Source organism: Phyllobates terribilis, unplaced genomic scaffold, assembly GCF_046119375.1.
Source record: "Phyllobates terribilis strain yellow unplaced genomic scaffold, ASM4611937v1 Scaffold_4__5_contigs__length_816908805, whole genome shotgun sequence".
Lineage (NCBI taxonomy): Eukaryota > Metazoa > Chordata > Amphibia > Anura > Dendrobatidae > Phyllobates > Phyllobates terribilis.
Genome location: NW_027362764.1, coordinates 265,315,006 through 265,329,066, shown reverse-complemented (window position 1 = coordinate 265,329,066; position 14,061 = coordinate 265,315,006). Strand labels below are relative to the sequence as shown.

Here is a 14,061-nt window from a genome sequence, read left to right as displayed (position 1 = left end):
CAACAACTGCCCTCTTCTGCTCACAAACCCTCACCTGCAGTGTAGAGTCCCCACGCGTTGGAACATCACACACCAGTCTGTGAGCCGGAAGCTGCAGACACTGCTGAAACACGGCAAGGGTGGCGGAAGCTGTAGGTGACTTTCTAAAAATGGGCACACAGGCGGCGTACTTTAACAAGCAGATCTGGCAGCTCCGGGTATGATTAGAGAAACCGCTGAACCACGTGGTTAAGCACATGGGCCAGGCATGGTACGTGTGTGAGCTCGCCTCGCCTTAGAGCCGCCACCAGGTTCTGGCCATTGTCATACACAACCAGCAGTGTGAGCCACAGATCTGCCTGCTCTTTCAGAGCTGTCCACAACTCTTCAGCATTGTGCGGTTTGTCACCTAAGCATATTAGCTTCAGCACAGCCTGTTGCCGCTTGGTCGAGGCAATGCTGCAGTGCTTCCAGCTTGTGACTGATGTGGTCATTTCGGAGATGGAGGCTGAAGAGGAGGAAGAGGCTGAGGAGGATGAAGTGCAGGAGCTGTAGACTGTGGGGGCAACCCTGATTGACCTAGGGCCCGCAATCCTTGGCATTGGGAGGACATGTTCCATGCAAAGGTCCGACTGGGTCCCGGTTTCCACTATGTTAACCCAGTGTGCCATCAGCAAGATGTACCGTCCCTGCCTACAAGCACTTGCTCACGTGTCCGTGGTTAGGTGGACTTTCCCGGTAACTGCGTTGTTGAGGGCACGGCTAATGTTTTGGGACATGTGCTTGTGTAATGCGGGGATGGCACACCGGGAGAAATAGTGGCAGCTGGGGACTGAGTACCGAGTGACGGACTCCGCCATCAGGTTAAGGAATGCTTCCGTCTCCACGAGCCAAAAAGGCAACATTTCGAGCGCAAGCAGTCGCGAAATGTGTTCCAAGGACTGGGGTATGGACAACTGAACATTGCGCTGGGACAAGGACGTGGACGTGCTTCCTGATGCTGCTGCTTGAGAGTGTGCAATGACAGGTGCAGGGCAGGAGGCATCTTTGCATGCACCATGGACAGGTGATTGGCTTGCATGCACAACAGCAGAAGAAGCAGTGGTGCCACCCGCAGACACTGTTGCTGGACCCTGGGGTTCGGCCCACAAAGTCGGGTGCTTTGCTGCCTTGTGCCTGATCATGCTGGTGGTGGTCAGGCTGGTAGTTTTGCCACCCCTGCTGATGCTGGCCTGGCATGTGCTGCAAGTGGCCATTTTGGGATTATTGGCAGAGTCTTTAAAAAACAACCAGATTCGGGAAGACCTAATAGTTGTACTGGCAACTTCCTTTGTGTTGGTGTTACGGGGAACGGTTGCCTGCCTTCTGTCTGCGGCCACCACACTGCTTATTCCTGCCTGTTGGGGTGCTCTGCCTCCCTCCCCCTGTGTGCTCCTGTCCTCGCTCTGCATGTCCTCCAGCCACGTTGGGTCAGTTACTATATCATCTACGACCTCGTCTTCCACTTCTGCACCCTGGTCCTCATCCTGAATTTCTGGCAATTGTGTCTCATCATCGTCCACCTCTTGTGACACTTTTCCACCGTCGCCTTCGTGTGACCGTGGCTGCTCAAATATTTGGGCATCGCTACATGCAATCTCCTTTTGCCCCGCTTCTAGTGGACCGGGCGAGAGGCACAAATCTATAAATGGAAGAGTCAACTGCTCTTCGGTGTGTCCAAGTGTGGGATCAGTTGTCTCTGGGCACTCGGCATGGTGGGAGGAAGGAGGTTCAGGGTGAGGAATATGCAGTCCAGACTCACAGCTACTGAGACTTGACCGTGTGGAAGACAAGGTGGTGGTGGTGGTGGCTAAGTGACTGGAAGCATTATCTGCTATCCAACCAATAACCTTTTGACACTGCTCTGTGTTCAATAGTGGTGTTCTGCGGTCCCCTATTACTTGGGACAGGAAGGTCGAGCGAGAAGATGTGGGTGTTTGTTGTGGCACAATTTCAGCTTGCCCACGGCCTCGGCCTCTGCACGCACCATCACCATCACGTCCAGTTTCCCGTCCCTTGCCACGCGCCTTGCACATTTTAAATGGAGGTCAATATCTTCCACGCTCACTACAAATTTCTCAATTTGGAGCGAAGTTATATGTGATCCGTGCGACAGACAAACCACAGTTTTAAATATCTGGCCTGTAGGTAACTATTTTGAACAGCAAACCGGTGTCAAAAACTTCGCTGACACACTGAAACAAATTTTTAATGGAGGTCAGAAATGGCAGAATTTTCTGAAAACATATATGTGATCCGTGTGACGGAGAAACCACAGTTTTAAATACCTGGCCTGTAGGTAACTATTTTGAACAGCAAACCGGTTTCAAAAACTTAGCTGACACACTGAAACCAATTTTTAATGGAGGGCAGAAATGGCAGTATTTTCTGAAAACGTATATGTGATCCGTGTGACGGAGAAACCACAGTTTTAAATAGCTGGATTTTTAGCGCTGTAATATGGAAAGGACCTGGCTGTATTCTGCACTGCCAACAAGCAAATGGCGCAGAAAAACGGTGTTCTCTGGATTGTTTTTTAAGCAAATAATGAGGATTAAGATCCCAAAAAAAATATTCCTGGCCCCTGAGACCTGGGCCTATGTCTAGAAATGTCTAACAGCAGCAGCAGCAGCAGACAGAACTGGAATGGAGCCTCTTGTGCTATATGCACTGCAGTCTGCTATGTACACTGCCTGCTTGCCTATATACACTGCCTGCCTGATATCTCTGCGTATGGATTAGTCCTCAGAAGGACTGCTTGTTGAGATGGATATGTGTAATATACTTTTGTTCTACCTACACTACCTAATAATCAAGCAAATCTCTCCCTAGCTCAGCAGCAGCTCTCTCTACACTGTCTAATGGTGGAGTAGACTGATGAGCACGGCGGTGCCAGGTCTGATATAGACCTGATGACGGTGTGCAGCCAGCCAATCACTGTAATGCCACAACCAACATGGCTGCGGCATTACAGTGAGTGGCAGGCAATCCCTGCATGTTCATTGGCTCTGTAAAGAGCGGCAAACATGTAGGGAGGGGACCCGAGCTCCCGCCCGAGAATCTCGCAAGTAGTCGGCGAGTTCCGAGCATCTCGAGTACTGAGATGCTCGGGCGAGTGCCGAGTACTTGCGAGTATGCTCGCTCATCACTATTCAGAAGATATAGGGGTGAAAAAGATGGGTATGTTAAATTTCAACATGCTTGATCTTTGATTCTAAAAGGAAACAGATCTTCCCAGAAGAGTCTGGCAGCTGCTTCTTATCCTCCTCCTATTGATAAGATTTGTGGATTTATTCTCAACGAAATGAATAGACTCCACAGTATAATAAATGTTGCATGTACAAAAAAAAACAATTAATACTCCCCTCACTACTCACTTCTTTGGCCACCCCGGCTGCTCACTGTCTGATCGTACGGTCCTTGGCGCCTCATCTTACTACTGTTGTGTGCTTAAATCCCTGGCCTCTTCAAGCTAATCTGGGACTTCCAGCTACAGTGTGACGCTCTTATGACGCACATGCACAAGGACTTCTGAGGCTAGTCACATCCATAAGTCCTAGACTAGAGTGTGGGTCATAAGGTCACGGGCGCAGGTCGTGAGATCATGCACATGCACAACCTAGTGTGAAGAGAGTTTTAGCGCTTTAAGAAGAAGACGTGCCAAAAACCATACAGGAGGAGAGCGAGCAGCTGAGGTGTCCGAAGAAGTGATTGGTCAGGTATTACATTTTTTTTGTTGTTTTTTAACCTTTTGCCAGCCCTCTATGGTTCAACAAAATGGTGGCCAGATTGCTGCCGTGGTGCTGAATTCACGCCAAATGAATTACAAAATCTGTGTTCTGGAAAACATGGATTTTTGTAAAATTCGAGTCAAATTCAATTCCACTCGAATAAATTTGCCCATATCTAACCCAATTGCATATTAGTAACATTTATTGATTTTGCACATTTTTACAGCAGAGCTATGAAACTTTATCTGGTATCCTCTTGAAGATTTGTTCACTTCCACTGTTCAGAACAATTTGCAAAACAATAGACTCGTAAGTATTAACATTAACAATTAGCTCCTGAGCTTGGTAGAGTTTCACATAGAGCATGCGTTACTTCCAAGCCAATGCACAGAACATCAGCAATTCATTGGCAGACAGGAGCTTGAACAGAATTGTGATTGTTTAAAATGTGTGAAATGTACTCCATCCACTTTGATGCCTGTGCAGCCAATCTTGTCATCAAAGTAGTGAAGATAATTATAATATGCTCTTTATATTTCCTTATTACCTAATTTACCTTTTTCTTTTTCTGCTCTGCATGTCTTCATGGAAAAGTGTAATTGAAAAACTAATTCAGATAAGGCAATTTAGTTTATGTCATGTTGTGCAGCTGTTATTCCTAATACATTACAGAAAAACTTATTAGGCCAGGTTCAGACAGCCATATTGAAAATTGGGCCAGTCATAAGAGCAAATTGTGAACATAGCTGGCTTCCTATGCAGCTCCGTGTGCTCGTCTGCATTTTGGATGGGTGCCAAAGTTGCCTTTATAGTGCATGCATTTTTCCGGTCCGCAAAATTGCCCAAAGTATTGTATGCTGTGATTTTTCCCACTCTGACTATTGCTCTGCGTGGAAACTCAGCCATGTGCATTGGCACACTGGCTATAATGGGTCCATGTGTGCGGTTGGGCAGTGTACTATGTTTGACCATGTAATCTTTGTGCTGCCCGTGTGTTACATCTCTTAGGTTTGATTCTCAGAGTTTGGTAGGTATGTGACCCAAGCAAATCAGAGTGAAAAAACCCATGCTGCAATGGCCTGCAGGAAAGCAAAAAAAAACAGTGATGACACATTATTCCATTTACAGTCTAAAGCTGTGTGCCCACGATGCGTTTTTGGTGCATATTTTGGTGCGTATTTGCAGTGCGTAAACGCTCCAGAAACGCATTGCATACCTTATCCCATCACTTCCTATGACATTCCGCAAGTTCTGTGCACATGGTCCGTATTTTTCCTTCGCAGATTTTACTCGCAGAAAAAATACGGACATGACCAATTCTTGTGCGTTTCTGCATGCGTATTTGTCTATACAATGCATTGGAAAAACGCATGGCAAATGCGCATGCAAATACGCGTCAAATAAGCGTCAAAAACGCATGTAAAAAAACGGATGCTTAAAAATCATTTTACATAATAAACAAGTGCATCAAACGTTTGTCAGGTTTTTGCCGGCGTCCTTAGAAAGGCTGATAATCATTGGAGCATTCCTCCCAATTATAAACTTGTCTAAATGGGCCCTTATCAGACATTTATACAAAGTAAAACTATCAAGAGCACCCAGGTACATTAATGTATTCCATAATATTTGCCTTAGCAGCAGCTGTCTGGCGCTGACTTCTATAATTCAGTTTATTATTCCCCAATGTCCCTTAATATTTTTTATCTACCTAATACACAATGAAAACATTTGTTGTCACATAAGATACATTTGTTGTTGCCTTTTCCTTTGGAGTTATTAATCATAATATTCCCTTAAATTATTTCAACTTGGATTTCTAAGTAATGCATTAACGACATGCTGTTGTAGCAAAACCTCAAAGTGCGTTCTAAGTTAATTGTACTGTGCATACATGTGTTATTAGACCGCATTGCACCTGCTAATGATTAACATAATTTTCTAGGTCAGTACCAGCAGAAGACTATGACAAAGATAACTTTAGTGTATTTCCCGTAAGTAACCCACAATATTGTGTGTCACTAAAGGAGTTTCTCAATAAATGCTGCAAAGGAGCAGAAATTTTAGAAAATGAAGAAATAGCTATTACTTTGATGGTGAATTTCTCACTGCTCTAGGAGCACTCTAGGTGGATCCTGCTAGTACCAGAAGTGATGACTGACATCCCACCCATTAGTCACGTGGTTACTGCAGCCAATCACTGGCTTCAGTGGTCAAATACCACACATGCAAATGAAACAACTTGGGTGTTTGATTGGCTGCAGTGTCATTTGTCAGATGGGCAGGACCTCATAATTTCCAGGTCCAGCGAGAGTCACCAGAGTGGCAGTGTTGGAGTAACAGGATATTTGAAGGGTAAACAAAGCCCCCCTTATACATTAGACTAATGTCGTCCGACCCGCTAATAATGACAGGTTTGGCAGACAGTCTAATTTGTTTGGGGGCCAGTTGATTCCCAGGGGAGTTAAAGATCCAGCATGTCTGAATTTAGACTGCAATCCTTTTGTTCTCCCGGAGATAAGCCACCACCAGACATTTGTGACGGCGGCTCTTTCATGGAGAACTTGGACTGGACAGGACTGCTTGGCCAAACGAGTTCTTCTGTATTTGGAGAGCTGGCCAAAACGGATGCTGGCCAAACCATCTAACGTATATGGCGGGCTTAACTCTTTCTTTACTTTATAACATTCCTTAATACATTGTAACTTTAGAAAAATCCAATATAACCTTTTAAATTCATTCAGTTTTGTTTCATTTACATATTTGAAGTGTAACTCTAAGATCAGATTCATGATATATCTTTATTGGGGTTGAATGTTTTGGTACAGAGGTTCACATCCCCTATATAGACATAGGAAGAATAGTAGAATCTTAGGACTTTACTGTATACTGTTGGATTATAGGCAATGATAGTAAATCTGTCTTTATTACAGTTATCATCAAATGTACATCTATTGTCTGTATCCCTCTCCTAATAAGTAGAAGTGATGTAGATAATAGCATAACACAGCATTTAGATCAGTTTAGATTCCCAGCAGTTGTCTACTTGGTGCCAGCAGCACAAGACATACGCATTGATAGCTACTTGTCTAATAATCTGAGAAGGAGTTGCTTTGGGGCTTTCCAATAATTCCAATACAGAATATGTTAGGGAAAAATGGATTGGGCATGTTCAATTTCAATCCTAATACTTCTGTCCCCATTGGAGGTAAGACACCACCAGAGGTGCCTAGCAGCAACTTAAGCCCCTCAGGGACATTAGACTAATCTTGTCCGATCCCACCGACAACAGCAGGTTCAGCCAACAGTCTAATATGTGCGGGAGCCCCGGATAATTGATATTTGGGGGAGTTTAGGTTTCAGCATGTCCAATTTTTCTCTTCCGATTCATTTCTTCTCCTTGAGTTAAGCCACCACCACCAGATATATCTGGCCGCGCTCTCTTATTGAGAATACATGAGTGCTTGGCCGAGTGATCGCTCCTGCGTATGGGAGAGCCAGCCAAGATAGCTGCTGGCTGAGAGATCAGCAGAGTCATCATTTGGCCGACAGCCATGTAATATATATAGGGGGCTTTACTTTACTATTCACATTAAAAAACACATGCCCATTTGGCCTAACATTGCGTGAATAGCAATCTTAGTTGTACGGGCAACTTTATACCAATGTTTTACTGATAAGATGGTTCATTGTTGTCTGCAGTCATTGCGAGGGTATCACTGGAGAGGAAAAGATTGTAATGACATGAACAACTCTATTTATCCTGGGCGAAGGTGAGTTTATCTTCATTACTGACAGTACAATGTATTGTTTGTGACTCTGCTTATCTTGAGAAATAAGCAAACAGTGCTGGACCATTTACTAATCCATTTTCTTACAGACAGCTGTGTTTTCATCTCTTTATTTTCAATGGATAGTCTTTATTTTTAGTAAAGACAATATGGTTGATAGAAGTGTATGAATAAATTGGTTACCGTGGCTTTTCCCCCTTACAAAAGCCAATAGGCCAAATTAACCCCTCTCCATATTAAACCTGGGTATAGTTTGGCCAATGCCAGAGTATTCTGTCCTAGGCCAAACTATACCCAGGGATGTAAAATAGCCTTGGCCAAACTATACTTCTCTAGGCTACAATATACCCCTCTATTTTATGAGCCCCTGTTAATTAGATAGATTTTAGATGGCATTTTTTAATAAGGTATTTGTGTTGTTAATCACATGATGAAGATAGATCTTATAATACAATATGACTGGTAAAGACAACAGTCATTACATCTGAGATTACATTGTTATTAGGGTTGATCGGGTATGTTCTGTCCGAGTATGCTCAGGCCGAGCTCCGAGTATTTATAGCTGCTCGGTGATATGCTTGAATCGCTCCCGTGTGCATGATTTGCAACTGTTTGACAGTTTTATTACATGTGAGGAATGTCTTTTCTTACACATTCCTCACATGTAATAAAACTGTCAAACAGTTGCAAATCATGCACACGGGAGCGATTCAAGCATATCCCCGAGCAGCTATAAATACTCGGAGCTCGGCCCGAGCATACTCGCCGAAAGGGTTAATAGAACATACTCGCTCAACACTAATTGTTATCCATTAAGATAAGTTCTTTTACCTTAGAATACAATTGTAACTTGATATTATCCCTTCACTGGTTTTCTCACTGTGCATCTGATTGGTTGAAAAGTGTGCAGATCTCTTTCTATCATACTCAGGCACAGCTGCTTTTAATGTAACTACTGAGAAGTGCGGTAAGATTCTTTACCTCACTATATCTTTGTGGAAGTCTAATATTTTTACTGATTGAAGTTTTTCTGGTTAAAGTAATACGAGCTTATGTGTTTAGAACTTTAAAATTTAAGTCAGTTATCTTCTCACATAACTTACCTGACAAAACTGAACCCCCAAATAACATGTTGAAAAATTAAGTAATTCTCAACGCTGCTGATATCAAGCATGATATCTGGCATGAGAGGGTATGAAGTGAATATAGGCCAATTTAAACCCCGGAGAATATATTGGCGTAGGCCATAATATGCCTGGGTTTAATCAAGCCTAGGCAGCTTTAACCCTGGGTATAGTCTGAACTTGGGGTATACTATGGCCTGTTACACCAGAACCACAGCACATTGTTTGGTATATCTACGTACATTGGTTTATGCATACTTTATTTATGCATGTGATTCACCCCACTCCAGTAGTATAAGGTTGGCAAAGCTGGTGAAAAAGTGACTTCTTAGGGTGCATAAAATTTAGAACAAATCTGTAGAACAGGCAATTTTACCGCTGTAGCAGAAGATGCTAAGCAAAGTTGTATGATCTTATTGGAAAAGATTTAATATGTATGTCTCAACATTTAAATTACAACACTAAGAGAAAAAAGTCATGTGTTTATGGAAATCACAGGCTTTATAGACATGTTACTGATATGCAATGATGGAAAAAATGGTAACAAAATTTTAAAACATCTTGATTTATTCAGTACCAAGTACGAACGCCATGCACAAAAATACACACACTTACACATGTTATTAATTAGGTAGGTTATTAATGGTGGTCTGAGGAATGTTCTGCCATTCTGAATGTACTTGCGCACACAATTCATCAAGATCCACTGCTGGAAGCTCCCTTTGCCAAACAATGACATCCCAGATGTGTTCGATGGACGATAAGTCAAGTCCAGAGACGTTAAAAGTCATGGTGGCAGATTTAAGGCTTCTTAGAGTAGCTTGAGAAATATGCAGCATGACATTGTCTTTTGAAAAATGGCCCTTAGGACACTTTGGAGAAATGAACATACCACTGGTTCCACGACTGAACCATTTTGTACTGCAAAAAAAATTGTATGTCACATTCCAGCCTTTAGGCATCAAACAGTGTCTACACAAGCCATCAGAAGGCATTTGCCTGAAATTGAGCTATGAGCCATTAGTCCAGCTACAGATGATTTATTGACTTCATGCCACTGCTTGCCTGTGTGGCCTAAACATGCTACTCCAGGTCGCATGTTGACCATGCTGCTGTGAGCAGCCTGCGTGGTCTAGACATGCTACCATGCCCTGTAACGTCTCCAGACTTGTGCAAACATCTGAAGCACAATTGCAAAAATTAGCTGCCAGTAGCACATCTTGTTGATTAAGGTGTCCAAGTGCATTCAGGGTGGCAGTGTGCTAAGGAAGTAAATATAAGCGCAATAGGGTTTTATCTGATTTAAAATCAATTCAATGAATAAAGGTTATACTGACCTGATTAAATTGGATCACACAACATTAGAAAAGAATATAACCCCAGCTGCAGCAGGCCAACAGGTCCAGGGACCAAGTTAGATAATGTAGAAGGAAAAAATGTGGAAGGTCTGCACTGCTGGTGAGTGAAGGCAATTATGGTTTTTGTCCTGAGGAAGAAGTATGGTACTTCGAAATGCGTAGACAAAATAAAAACTGCAGAATATGTTAGGCTGTGTGCCCACGATGCAGATTTAATGCGTTTCCGCGGCGGCATTTCTGCCAACGGAAACACATTAAAATTGCTTGTTAAGTTGTCTGCCATGTTTCCTAATGATAATCTGCATGTGCTGCGCACATGTTGAGGAAATTTCGGCTGCGTATTATCATTGTGGAAAAATCTGCAACACAACCAATTTGGGTGCGATTTTGCCGCAAAATCGCACCCATTGACTTGCATTGAACCGCATAACATCCGCATGTATACATGCGGATATTATGCGGTTCAATGAGCGGATGGTACCTGCATTGCGAGAAGAGGAGACTCTCATCCGACCCAGGTACCATCATACCTACAAGTTAAAAAAGAATTCTAAAGTAAAAAATAAAAAAAATATTCATACCTCTCCGGCGGCCCCTGGTCTCCTCCCGGCAGCGATCTTCTCTCCTCGGCGGCCGCCAGTGTACTGGCAGGACCTGCAGTGACTTCATTTAGTCAGCTGATGGTCACGCGACCATCAGCTGACCGCTGACGTCAGTGGTCGCGTGACTATCAGCTGACTAAATGACGTCACCGCAGGTCCTGCCAGTACACCGCGGGCCGCTGAGGAGAGAGGATCGCCGCCGGGAGGAGATTGGGGGCCGCTACAGAGGTGAGTATAAGGTTTTTTTTTCTTTTTACTTTTTAAGGCTATGTGCACACAAAGCATTTTTAATGCATTTTTGCGGCGTATTTTCGCCGCAAAAATGCATTCAAATCGCTTGTAATAGGTCTGCATTTACTGCAATGCAAATCCGCATGTGCTGTGCACATCATGCGGAAATTTCCGCTGCGAATTTGCATTGCGGTAAAGCCCGCAGCAAGACCAATTCTAGTGCGATTTCGCTGCAAAATCGCCGCCATTGACTTGCATTGGAACGAATAAGATCCGCATGACTACATGTAGTCATGCGTATCTTATGCGATTAATGCGTGGATGGTACCCGGGTCCTGAGAAGAGGAGACTCTCCTCCAGACCCAGGTACCATAATACCTGTAAGTAAAAAAAGAATTAAAATAAAAGATAACCTTATACTCATCTTCTGATGGCCCCCGCTCTGCTCCCGGCATTGCTGCTGGCTCAGTGGCGGGTACCGGTAATGTAAAAGAACCTTCCATGACGTTGGCGGTCGCCTGACCTGCCTCTTTAATAACCTCAGCTGACAAAGAGTGTGTCTTTATTTATGCACATGGCGCTGATACTATATACAAAAAAATATATTGAGATGTTTTTAAAATTTTATTTCAATTTTTCATCATTTGCATATCATTAACTCCTTCACCCCCAAGCCAGTTTTCACCTTCCTGACCAGGCAAAATTTTACCATTCTGATTAGCGTCATTTTATGTGCTAATAACTCAGGAACGCTTCAATATCCCAGTTATTCTGAGATTTTTTTTTGGGACATGTTGTATGTCATATTAGTGGTAAATTTAGGTTACTATTTTTTTTGCAGTAATTTGTGAAAATATAAAAATTTTGGGGAAAATGTAGAAAATTTTGCAATTTTCAAAATTTTATTTTTATGCTTTTAAACCAGATAGTTATATCACACAAAATAGTTAATAAATAACATTTGCCACATGTCTACTTTACATCAGCATCATTTTTGAAACTTAATTTTTTTTTTGTTCAGAAGTTAGAAAGGTTAAAAGTTTATCAGCAATTTCAAATTTTTTCAACAACATTTCCAAAACCACTTTGTTTAGGGTCACCCATCACATTTTAAGTGAGTTTGAGGGCCTGATATGACAGAAAATACCCAAAAATGACACCACTTTAAAAACTGCAAAGTGCACAAAACGACATTCAAGAAGTTTATTTTTGTTTCAGGTGCTTTACTTTTTCCCACGAAAATGTTGCTTTAGCCCCAAATTTTGCATTTTCAATAGAGTAACAAAAGAAAATGGACCATACAATTTTTTGTGCAATTTCTCCTGACTAAACCGATATCCCATGTATGGTAAAAAAGTACTGTTTGGGCCATAGCAGGGTCTCGGAAAGAGCACCGTTTGACTTTTGGAGTGAAAAATTAGCTGGAATAGATAGTGGATGCCATGTCGCGTTTGCTGATCCTCTGTGTGCTGTATAAAATATCTTGCTTAAATAATATTTGCTGTGGAATTAGTATTACTCCTTTACAGCAATCTGTAAAATTTGCTATCACTCTAAGGAGCATTAAATTTACTTGTATTTAACTAAGCATGTGGGCAATATGTTACGAAACAGAAAGCTAACTAAATAGTAACATAAAAATCTCAGAACTTGTCATGTATGTGGGGCGAGTTTGTGCCCTCATCTGCCCTATGTTCGGCTACTGATACAACATGGCTTTATAGAAAAACTTCACATCCCTAGTGATGGCACTGAAGTCCAAGGACTAGCTTTATCTTAGCACATTTTGTCCTTTTCATGAGAACTTATAAACAGCATGAATCATCTTGCTGGAATAATAGACATGAAACACCTATTTCACTCCTTTCTTTGTAAGCAATGAAACAACATTCAGAATGTTTTTCAGAAGCAAAGCAATAATTTTCAAGTGTATCACGATGATGAAGAAGAAAAAGTCCCGTTTCATAAAATCCATAAATGACCTCAATATGCCAGTGCCCAAGCTCACAAAGGTCCAGGAAGAACTACTTTTTGATTAGTAATAATAAGAAAACCACTTGTGACCAAATGTTCTGCAGTACAAGGACACTGCCAAACATTTCCCTTTTCTCAGCGTATCCACCATTATAGCTGATGAATTTAACCCCCTATAGAAGCAGACAAATTTCATTTTTGAAGACCCAAAGTGAAAAAAATCTGATTTGCTGATCTGGCGCTGTTGCCCAGTGTGACTGGTTTCTACAGTTGAATATGAAAACCAGAGCTAAGGATTTTGTGGCAAAATGGTCCCACTCACCATAAATGGAATCAATAAAACTTTATTGAGACAAAATGCATGTAAAGCCACCACACGTTTCTGAAGCTGGCCTGCTCCTTCATCAGGTGTATTCAGGAGATGGTGTTTTTTCACTTTGGATATTCAGCGCACCGTCTTAGGAAGGATCTGTCGCAGCGATCTGCTCAGTCGTATACAAGTGCTTCTAATTGTTGTGAACATAGCACAACATCAGGTTAGTTCCTCACTTAGCTGCACCTCAGTCGTCTGTGTGGGGTCATGCCCTATAGCCTTGTGAGGGCTTGCTTTTTCTGGACAAGTCGTAGCTTTGAATAACAATTCATTCTATTATATAACGCACTGTAAAGGAGGAGCAAAATTCCAAGTGTGGTAAAACGATGAAAAACATTTCGTCATTGTCTTTTGGAGGTTTCTTTTTACGGAGTTAATTGTGCAGTAAAATGACGCGGCACCTTGATTCTCCATATTATTATGATTATTATGATGATATTAAGCTTGATACTTGATTGGGGTGTAGAAGAAATTGAGAAAATTCTAAAAAATAAATACTATATTGTGTCTCTGTTGTTTGAGATCCATAACTTTTTTATTTTACCATTTTGTAGTACATACCAACTTTTGATTGCTTTTTATTGGATTTTGGGGAGGGGAGGTGCTGGGATCTTAAAATAATTTTTTTTGCTTTACAGTGTTTACTATATATTTTCATAGGTCAAACTTTCCAGATGTGGCAATACGAAATATGTTTTTTTTTTCATTTTTAACATTATCTTTTAGTCTTATGCTATAATATTGCAGCTTATAGTAGAAATTGTGGTCTACTATGAAGCCCAGCCTGTGGTTGGGATTCACAAGAGCACCAACATGGCACTGTCGGCAGCCTCCAGCAGACCACTGCCAGCCATGGCACCTT

General features: G+C 42.1%; 1 protein-coding gene across 2 annotated transcripts in view; it reads left to right on the top strand.

Moving 5' to 3' along the window:
* The window catches only part of AOAH (acyloxyacyl hydrolase), a 148,059-nt gene that overhangs the window by 80,681 nt on the left and 53,317 nt on the right, over nucleotides 1-14,061 (top strand). The window contains exons 6-8 of one of the 2 annotated variants that reach the window (XM_073678243.1): nucleotides 3,979-4,058; nucleotides 5,692-5,740; nucleotides 7,449-7,519. In XM_073678243.1, coding sequence (XP_073534344.1) covers nucleotides 3,979-4,058; nucleotides 5,692-5,740; nucleotides 7,449-7,519 — 200 coding nt within the window. Of the gene's footprint in view, nucleotides 1-3,975; nucleotides 4,059-5,691; nucleotides 5,741-7,448; nucleotides 7,520-14,061 lie in introns of both variants that reach the window. The other variant, XM_073678242.1, reaches the window with a different exon arrangement.